Raw genomic sequence first — 9,878 nt, forward strand, 5'->3', positions numbered from 1 at the left:
ATCCCAACTGTATTACAGAACATGTTTAATGATGGCCTGGGAACCAGTAAAACTGATATTTATTAATGTAACTAACCAACCATAGATCTGACACCTCACCAGTGACCATTGCAATAAGGCTTCAAAGTCAAAGCCTTTCCCTGGTAACCCACATGGGAAACAGTCCTCCCTTTTGGGCAGCTAGCAGCAAACTACAGGAGAAGAGCTTATGATGTTTTATACAGTAATACAGATGGCTTCAGGCATCCTGATACACAGTAACCACTTTTATCTGGGTAATTTCCCAATATTCAAAATCAGCACACTCACAGAAATATCAAAAAGAGGAATTAGATATTTGATCCAAGAATAAGAGTTTACTGTAATTAGCAGATGTTTCCATCCATAGCATTAAAATAGTCTGTCAAAAGCACAAATTCAGAGCTAATTAACAATAAACATTAATGAAATTCTTTACTCAAGAACCTGTTGTTTCCTTTTTAAAAATGACAAAACCCAATAAACTGGATTAATTAGAAGTTTTTAAAATTAAGATTTCTTGGAAGTTTAGCATACTACCCAGTGGCCAGTCAGGAGGTAAGAGGAAATATCTGTATTTCTCTTTGGGAGGAAATGGTCTCAGTTAAGGGAGCGAAGCCTCAAAGAACCTAACCCTGGTTATTAAAACCGTTTCTAGGCACTTGAGAGGTAAAGCTGGTCCTCATTAACCCTACAGATCTCTTCCCTTATCTCTAAGTTTGCGGCACCATTTCCTAAATCCCAAAGAAAGGGAATGTTCTCTTCAAATTTTGTGCTAGCATCACCTTGACTTTGAGGAAGTAAAATATAAATTTGTCTTGATTTTCCCACCTCCCATTTTCTTTCAATAATTGACTGCCAGTCTTCCAGCTTTCCTTTACTAATGGGGGCGGGGAGGGGAAGGGACCCGGTGATGGAATCCTGCCGTCAGCTCCGCTGAAAAACCGACAGTGGCCTCTGGCCATCCAAGCAGCCCAAAGCTTCCGAACAGAAGGCACGGACTCCTTTATCCAGCGACCACAGCTGGCCCTCAGACCCGTCTTCCCTAACCAGACTCTACCTGAGCTATCCCCTATTCAGGACATTTCCGTCTTTCAAAACAAATCCTGGACAAAGAAGGATATACTTGTGGGTCATTTATCTCGAGGGACAAGGAAACGGAAACCCAATGCCAGAGATCCTTAAAGAGTAGTGGATTGACTGGTAGGGTGGCAGTTTCCCGAGTCCACCAAGTGAGGCCTGGTCTGAGGGAAAGAACTGTCCCAGGCTGCCAAAGGGTTAAATATTTGTTAAGGGTAAAACCTGAGCCTCCTGTTTTTTGTGCTTGCCCGGGGGCCTGCTGGAGATTCAGTATCTCTCGCTTATTTCCTGCGATCACTAAAGCCCGTTTTCAAGAAAACAAGTCGCAGGGGTTTGAAATGTCACACCAAGTGACCTGGGCACGGCATATCCAGGGGCCATTCCCAGCCCCCTCCCACCCGGGCCATCCCCCGCCGCCTGCATTTCGGGTCTGGAAAGAAAATAAACCAAGGACACGCCAGACTGGTTCTGGGTGGACTTATTTTCCCGGGCAGCCGCGATCCTAGCGGGGGCTTGTTGTGGCTCCTTCAGTGTATCGTTTGCAGGTGATGCCAAATGCAGATAAGGAGCCGCCGCCCGGCCTTCTCCTCTGTCTAGACGGGGGAATTAATAAATGCAGCGAGATTGATCACGTCGCGCATCCACTCTGGGGACAGCGCCGAGGGTGAGCCGTCACAGACCCCCTGTTCGCCCCGGGCCCGCGGGCTCCCTGCTCGGCGGCTTGGCGGGAGTGGCAGGCGGCGAGGTGCCCGGGGCAGTGGGTCGGGAAAAAGCGCCGGCAGGGCCCGAGTGCGCCGGCCGAAAATGCAGCGAGGGAAGGCGCCTCGGCCCTTGGCGGGCACGAGGCTGCATTCTGCTCCAGGAGCAGAGGCAAAGCCGAGGGAACGAGACGCCCTCGCGAGCCTGACCGCAGGCTGGAGCCCGCGGAACAACCGCCACCCGAGCGTCGCCGGTTTCCCGCTCAAACGAGGGTCTCCCCACTTGCCCCGCGGGCTTCGGCCGCGAAGCGCGAGGGGACCGGGGTGGAGGGTGGGCAATGCCGACAGCGGCCTGGAGCAGGGAGTGTGCGCCGGCTTCCCGCAGGGCCACGGCGCTTTCGGCCCTGGCCGGGGCCGCCGGGGGGCGCACCGACCCAGCCCCGCCCCCCGCGCAGCGCCCAATCCCCGCCGGGCCCGCCCCCGGCCGCGCGGGAGCCCCCGGAGGGGCGGCGCGCGAGGCGCGGGCACGAGCAGCCGGGCCCACCCCCACGGGACCTCGCGGTGGGCTCCGCCGGGCGGTGTTTTCGTTGAAACGAGCTCCAAGCCCCAACCTGCGTGGGTCCGGCCCTCCCGCTGCGCGCACAGCACACAGGAGCAGCATCGCATCGGGTTATTATTTTTTTATTAAGATCAAAATATCCATCCCACTGTGAACTGGCTGTTCTCACAATAAATAACAATAACTTACGTTTTGTTCGGCAAAGGCTCACACACTCTGTCCTCCGTCGACTGATAATTTAAAACATTTTCAAGGAAAGTCTCATTTCTACTTTTTTGCGGCAATCATGCGCTTTGGGGATTCATTGTCTGTTCCATTTGAATCGTCCCCGCTTAGAGCCCGGGCAAAGCTGCCTGGGGGCGCGGGGCCGGCTTGGGGTGGGGGCCCGCCTGAACGAGTTCGTGTGGCCCAGCGCCGGATGGGCCCCGCCTGTTCTTCACGGGTAGGGGGCGCGGACAGAGCTGCGCTGGCCACGCGCAGCGAGGGAAGAGGAGAGGGCAGAGCTAACGCTAGTAAATCCCAAATTCTGGTTTTGAAAAAATAAAAGTTCTTGGAGCAGGGCTCTCCGGTCTGGTGAAAGCAGGTTGTATCCTGGAGCTTAGGGCTGTCCTGACCGCTTCTCTGTCCTCTCTCTTTAAATAACAATAATAATTACAAAGGCGAGAGAGTTTTCGGAGCTGGAATGGCTTGAGCATGGGTGAATCTCATGCAGGGAGCATGCGAGGTCCGCGGGCTGGCGAGGGTGGGGTCCTCTCACGTCTCCACGGGACTCGGCACCATGCTGTTGGGGGTGTCCGGGAGTTGCGAGGACAGGGAGGTCACATCGCTGCCGGAGGAGTTGCCTAGGGAGCCAGACTCAGAGAAGGAGACCTGAGGATGCAGAGACACCAGGAAGAGGCAGGTGAAGGGGCACTGGAGCTGCTGCTCCCAGGCCGCATACTCTGAATTCGAGGGTGTCCCTTAGGGACAAGCCACTGGCTGGGAGCAAGGCCTTCGGAGATGCGGGCCAGGTCCCCAAGCGCACGCTGGGGTATTAGGGCGGGAGCTCGGGTTGGTTAATCCCTCGACCTCCCTTGCGAGTGCTTTAATCCAGGGAGACCTGGTTAAGGGCGAATTATGGGCTGAGGTGCTGCTGCAGTCCCCTTATTTATCCCCTTATCTCTCGTTGCCTAGATCTGCCCCCAGCCCCTCATCCCCTGAGAAGTCCCTCCTTCCCACCTTGATCAAACAGCTAAATCCCACCCCTCCGAGTCCTGAGGCCCGGGTGGGTGGGGCAGGACCTCACCAGCTGCTGGAAGGCGGGTTGGTCCAGGTCACTCTGGAGGGCAAACTCGCTGAGGGCTTTCCACGGTGGCTGGTACGTCTGCACCTCGACTGCGCTGCCCTGCACAGCGCTCTCGTGACGGATGGGGCTGCCGGCCACCAGGGGCGTCCCGGTCAATCCCTGGAGGCTCTGAGGGACAAGCAGAAGTGGGGGTGAGGGATGCTCAAGTTAGGTCCTGCGACTCCCACCACACCCTTGACACTGAGGCCCCAGGCACTGGCCCGAGATTTGGGGCCTGAAGGGGTTTGGGGGCCTGAAGCGGTTGTGGCGGAGGCACCCCAACACCACAACCAGGTAGTCCTCCTTTGCCAGTTAAGATACTCCGGACCCAGAAACCTCCACCATAGTCCAGCCAAAAGTGGGGCCAACAGAGCAAAGGAATTCGAGGTCTCTGGGCCCATTTTTTGCGAGGAAAAGTGTCCAAACCAAGCCACGCCAAGACGACACAACCTGCCCCGACTAGCACGCGCTGCATAACCACGCCGCCTGGGGCTCGGAGCTGCGCCTCCAACTCAGGTCTGTCGCAGGGACAAGAAGATCCGACCGAGGGTACCATAATTAAGCAGCCTTAATCCCCAAGGCAAGCCTTGCTCTGAACTCGCAAACACACGCTATTTGGAGAATCCAGTTGCCCCTGGATCTCCCCAGAGCGCGCCCAGAACTCGGGGCCCCGCCCGACCCGCTCCTCCGGTGCACAGTCCCTCACCGTCTTGTCGTTGTGCTGCTGCTGCTGCAGCTGCTTCATGAGGATGGATTTCTTCTTGTCCTTGCAACGCTTGTTCTGGAACCAGACGCGGATGACCCGTGGGCTCAGGCCGGTCATCTCCACCAGCTGCTCCTTCATGAGCGCGTCGGGCCGCGGGTTGGCGGCATAGCAGGTCCGCAGAGTGTGCAGCTGCTTCTCGTTGAGCACCGTCCGCACGCGCGTTGTCTTCTCCGTCTGTTTGTGCACGTGCGGGCGCAGCGAGGGCTGCCGGCCCGACCCGGGGTCTGCGAGGACATGGGGACCAGAGGTGAGCGCCGGGCCGCCACCCGCCCGCCCAGTGCCCCGCCCTGCGGCGGCCGAGCCCTCCCAGGCCCTATTTCGTTTCTCTTCGATTCCGGTGACTTCGTTTTATTGTTCGTCTCCCTTTCCAGCTGTGCGTCCTACCCGGAGGGAGCCGTGCATTTTCGTCCCTTCCCCAGTTCCCGGAGCGGGCTGCTCCGGAGCTTGGTCCCCGGAGCGCCAGCAGGGCGTGGGAGTCCTGCGCCAGGCCGCTGCGGGACCGGAGTGGCAGCTCCCGCCTGTGCCTCCTCCACTTACCCGACCCTAGGAATGCCCGCTTGGGCCCTGCGGGACGAAGGAGGCCCTCCGGAACGAAGGAGGCCCTCCGGAAGAAGTCGGAGTTTCAGAGGAAGAGGAAGGAGGAGCTCCCGGGACTCTGGAGGGGGAAGGGGGCCGACGAGGGCCCAGAGCACCGCGCTGCTACGCGATTAGGGGGCTTGTCTCCCGCTCCTGGGGGCCTGCAAGAGCCCTTCCTCCTCCGTCGGAGACCACTTGGACAGGGTCGCGAAGACCCGACCTGGAGCGCAAATGGGCCTCCAGGGACAGAACGTTCTTCCCTGCCAGCCCTCGGGCCTCAGCTCCCGGGTCTCCTCCTTCAAGGTTCCAGGTTCCCCCGCCCAAAGGCTGCTCACCCTCCCGGCCCGAGCGCAGCCGCTAGCATTCCCGCTTGGTTTGGGGTTCTCTCAGCCCCGGGTAAATAAAGCCTGCTGCCCGCGGCCCGCAACCCAAACCCGCAACAAACAAAAGGGAGCCCCTCTGAGACCCGAGATGGAGTGCACTCAACACCAGCTTCATCCTGTTTCACACCCCCATCCAAACCAGGTCCACACACCCATGGAGACATGCCGCACTGTTTGAATTTTTATCCCCCGGGCAGGCATAACTAGGTCTGGATAAATATTTACAAATATCCATCCAGCCCAATTTCCTCACTCTATAGGGGAGGCAAACCGAGGACCAGAGAGGGGAGGAGCATTACAAGACCACACAGCACCCAGAGGCTCAGCCTGGTGTAGAGATTGGTGCTTGGAGTCTGTGGCTGCCTGCTGGGAGCTGCCCAGCCTAAGGCACGATGCCTGACCACTGACGTGCACTCAGACCCCATCTCTGGGCAGCTCCTGATTAGGACCCAGAACATCCCCTGAGTATTTTCTGTGATCCCAAGTCCACTGTGCCGCCACACCCTCCTCCCGGAGAAGCACTTGGCTAAATTGTTCATCAAACTGGGCCTCAGAACACCAACACAGACACCACTCTTTGTTGGGGTGGCTAGCTAGCTAGCCTTCTGGCTGGCTGACCTCAGGCCCAGCTCTAGGATGGGAGCTGTATTCCTTGCACACATACCCCCAGGCAAACCTATCTTTCCTCTCTGGCAATACCAACACACTGCTTGAAATTCCCCATACACGTTCCCCAGACAGACACCACTTCATTTTCTGTTATTCACCCTCCTTCTCCTAGCCCCGTGTCCCAGTATTCCGGATCATGGAGAACACAATTCTCCACAATGCCCCCATAGGCACACACTCATATGCACACAATCCCGGTTTATGTTGACCCACGAACGAATTGTGTCCCACCCCCCAACCCCACCCCCCCACCCCCCGCCCTGGCATACACTCGGCTGTGTTCCTAGCCACAGTTCTGCACTCACACAGAAGCACACAGTCCTGGCAAATGGAACCACGCACGAGTGACAACTCTTTGTCGGAGCACAAGCACCCCTCTACACACACGCACGCACTCACAACGGCGCCGGCGGCGCCGGACCCGGCGCGCGCGGCTTACCTGGCAGATGCAGGCCGCGGGCGCCGGGGAGCGGGCCGGGGCTGCGCGGGCTGCCCGCCGCGGCGCGCTCCAGCAGGAGGCCGTGGTCGGCGCGGCAGAGCAGCTCGTGCTCCCGCAGCGAGAACTCGTCGCCGGGCAGCAGCTGGCGGCTGCACACGGAGCAGCGGAAGCACTCGATGTGATACACACTGTCCCGCGCCCGCATCACCAGGTCGCTGCTGCTGAAGCCCACCTGGCACTTGGCGCACTTGATGCCGAACAGCCTGCGGGCCCAAGGCGCGGTCGGGGTCAGCCAGGGGCCTGAGGCCCGCCTCGCTTCCCGGGCTGCAACGGGCACGCGCGCCCAAGACGCTTTGTGGCCCACAGGGAGCTGGAGGGGACCGGCCCTCGGGGAGTTCGCGGGCCCAGACGCCGCACGGCGGCACACGTTCGTAGTGGGGGGTGGCCTTCTCCCCAGGCCTGGGAGCGCAGACGAGCCGCCGCCTGCAGCCCCAGCCCCGGCAGGCGGTAGCTGAGCCCCGGCTCTCGCGGGCCTCACCTGACATAGTCCCGCTTGCAGTAGGTCTTCCCGTCTCTCACGAAGCACGTGCACGTCTCGTCCAGGTACTGGCTGCACTCGGCGCACTTGAGGCAGGCGGCATGCCACTCCAGGTCGGGCGACACCCGCAGGATAAACTGGTCGTGGATCTGACTCCCGCAGCCCACGCACATGGCCGTCCCGGGCTTCTCTGCCGAGGAAAGGCGCGGGGCCCGCGTCAGGCCAGACTGCCCGGACCCGGGCGGGCCTCGGCCACTCCAGCCCCAACCCAACTCGCTCGCTCGCTCGTTCCCTTTCAAGAATTGCGATTACAGGGAAAAGCGGGTTTTCTAAACGTCCGAACAATTGGAAACGAAAAAACAAAATCTTCTGAATTTGAGGGGTTTTGTCTCCCCTTCACTCCCCCATCTTTTTTTTTTTTTGCTACTAAATTCATTTGGACACAGTCGTTTTATCCATATATCTTGTAACTAAAAGCTAATAGGTGAGAAGAAAGAATAAAAAGACATTTAAGCACTGCGGACGCCACCTCATCAATACTGAATGGTGATGTTCCGGCATTTCTGTCCACATTCTCCCTCTTACAGCGACTACCTCCAATCCCAACACAGACCCATCAGCTTTCAGCGGAGTCTCTTCTCGTCCTCTCTGACACTTCTTAAATATCCCAGATCAAGCTAGAGAAGTCTTCTTCGAAAAGCCGAAAGACACGCAAGCAAAAAAGCCCACATCCCCAAATCAAACATAATTGCCTTAGCGCAAAACAGAAGCAGATTTCACAGCCTGAGGTCAGCCTAGCAGCCTAACATTGAGAAAGAATGTTTAGTTGTAAATTAAAACAACAGGATTCCAAAGGATAAGTGGCCTGCAGGAGAAATGCATTCGTTTTGATTTTTCTCTCCCAGCGTCCTGTCAAATAGAAGCCACTTGTAGAATCCGCTAAACATTCTTCTGCATTAGAAATATTACATATTAAGCACACACACATACACAACCACACACAGAGAGAAAGACTTACTCTTGGAATGATCCCCCATAGCACCCAGAAAAGGATAATGAAAAATAATATCCACCATGCAGAAAAGAGATGTGCGCAAAGTGTGCAGCCAGGGCAGAAGGACGAGGGTCGCGCGCCCAGCCTCGGCTCTTTGGTAACTAACTCCTCCTGCCCCGCTGAGTTGAAGGAGCGATTCCGCACCGGCCCGCACGCAGCATGACGTCAGCACGCACTAGCCCGGGGCCGGAGCTGGGGGCGGGACCTGTGGCGTCACGAAGCTTCCCCAGAACCGCGGGGGATGTGGGGGAGGTAATGGGGACCTGGGGGCTGTTGGGCGGGGTGGCTTGGGAGGAAGGCGAGGGTGACGGGGGATTGGCTGCAAGGAAATGGGCAAACCCTGATTGGCCCGGAGTGAACAATGGAGCGCAGCCCCCTTGTCCGAAATCTACAAGGATCCTCTCTCTTGCCCCGGGTCGGGTTATCCCTGCTGGACCTTGCGTCACCGCCGAGCTGTCTCCGCGGCCACCGCAGCTCTGAGCTTCCTCTTGGACTTGCCGGACGGTCTCCCCAGGCGTGCCCGAGCGGGGTGATGGATACCTGGGGAGCGTAGGCACGGAGAGGCCTCTCCTTAAAATGTTCCCTTCTTTCACAAATAAAAATAAATAAATAAACAAAAAATCCACTGTTTTGGACTGAGAGCTGGGTGGAAAGGGCCGTCTATTTGGATACAACCATTACGGTCCCGCCGGTCACCTTTCTCTTCTCGTGCGCCTTTGTCCTCAGGGTCCAAGGCAGAGAGAGAAGTTAGAGAACGACCACTGGGGGGTTGGATAAATTCTTTTTGGATTTCCCCTTCCCTATCCCCTCCCACCCCGTGGAAAACTTATCCGAGTTGGAGCATTAGGTGGGTAGCGCCAGAACGCAAAATCCGGAGACGCTTATCGGATCCTGATTCGAGACCTGGGCAAGGAGAGGGAGGTTAATTTGACACGGACTCCCCTCATCTTTCCCCTTCCGAATAGCACAGCTCCTTCTAGGAACAGTGCTGGGGTCGAATGTGTGTCCTACTTCCCAAATAAGGGATTTTTATAAACTCTTCTGTTTCATTTCACAAACTAACTGCAACGCAAATAATCAGAAACAAATGTGGTGCGCGGGGTAATTTACTATCTGTGCAGCGGCTCGTGGGTCCTTAGAAAACCCAAGAGTTCTGAGCAGAGAGCAACCATTTTTTTCTTTCAAAGAAATCGCTGTGGGTTTTGTTTGAAAGGGTTCAAAGACTAGCCCATGAATTATAAATAACATGTATCTAACCATGGTGGCTGTTGTTTTCCCGTTAAAAGGTGTACCAAGAACTTGGTGCGCGCCTGGGCGGGACGCGGTGGGCGCCTGCGGGTAAACTGTCTCCACTGGAACCCCAGACCCCTGCCCTGGTCCCTGCCGGCCGGTGGCCTGAGGGCGCGGTGGAGCGCGGCGGCCCTTCTACTAAAAATCTAAGGCTGTTTGGCCTCGAGCCTCTAGGCTGCTCTCCGGGAAATGGGTGCAGCCAAGGGCGCAGGGAGAGACTGCGGGGAGCCCGGGCTAGGCCCTCCAGGCACACTAAGCCCACTGCCCGACGACGGTCCACCGCACAGCCGGTGAACGCCCATCCGCAGCCCGTGCTGTGTCTAGCGCTTCACGCTGGCCGTCTCGTCGTCGTCCCCCAAGGCTTCCGATCACGCCACTACCTTTGAAACGTGGTCCAGTCCCCGGTCTGAATTCGCTGTGCCGACAAGCTAGGTCTTGCGTCTTTGGCTCCTAGCTCCCAAAGGACGCACACCCTGAGTGTGTG

General features: G+C 57.4%; 1 protein-coding gene across 1 annotated transcript; it reads right to left on the reverse strand.

Moving 5' to 3' along the window:
• Nucleotides 1–3,108: 3,108 nt before the first annotated feature.
• On the reverse strand, nucleotides 3,109–8,126 carry ISL2 (ISL LIM homeobox 2). The gene is made up of 6 exons (XM_028092653.1): nucleotides 8,069–8,126; nucleotides 7,051–7,240; nucleotides 6,513–6,775; nucleotides 4,386–4,669; nucleotides 3,641–3,808; nucleotides 3,109–3,225 (listed from the first exon to the last, which is right to left on the reverse strand). The coding sequence occupies exons 1-6, from the start codon at nucleotides 8,124–8,126 to the stop codon at nucleotides 3,109–3,111; spliced, it is 1,080 nt and encodes a 359-aa protein (XP_027948454.1).
• Nucleotides 8,127–9,878: the final 1,752 nt, after the last annotated feature.

Source organism: Eumetopias jubatus, unplaced genomic scaffold (assembly GCF_037043125.1).
Source record: "Eumetopias jubatus isolate StellerSeaLion01/CBP00866 unplaced genomic scaffold, mEumJub1_p1.0 scaffold_7, whole genome shotgun sequence".
NCBI classification, from domain to species: domain Eukaryota; kingdom Metazoa; phylum Chordata; class Mammalia; order Carnivora; family Otariidae; genus Eumetopias; species Eumetopias jubatus.

Excerpts from the sequence above, each read along its gene's own strand:
- ISL2 (XM_028092653.1), bottom strand. The coding sequence starts at position 8,126 with ATGGTGGATATTATTTTTCATTATCCTTTTCTGGGTGCTATGGGGGAT. Across the intron at positions 4,670-6,512 it reads CCGCGGCCTGCATCTGCCAG|ACCCCGGGTCGGGCCGGCAG; the intron begins GTAAGCCGCGCG and ends ATGTCCTCGCAG. Across the intron at positions 3,226-3,640 it reads AACCCGCCTTCCAGCAGCTG|GTCTCCTTCTCTGAGTCTGG; the intron begins GTGAGGTCCTGC and ends CTGCATCCTCAG.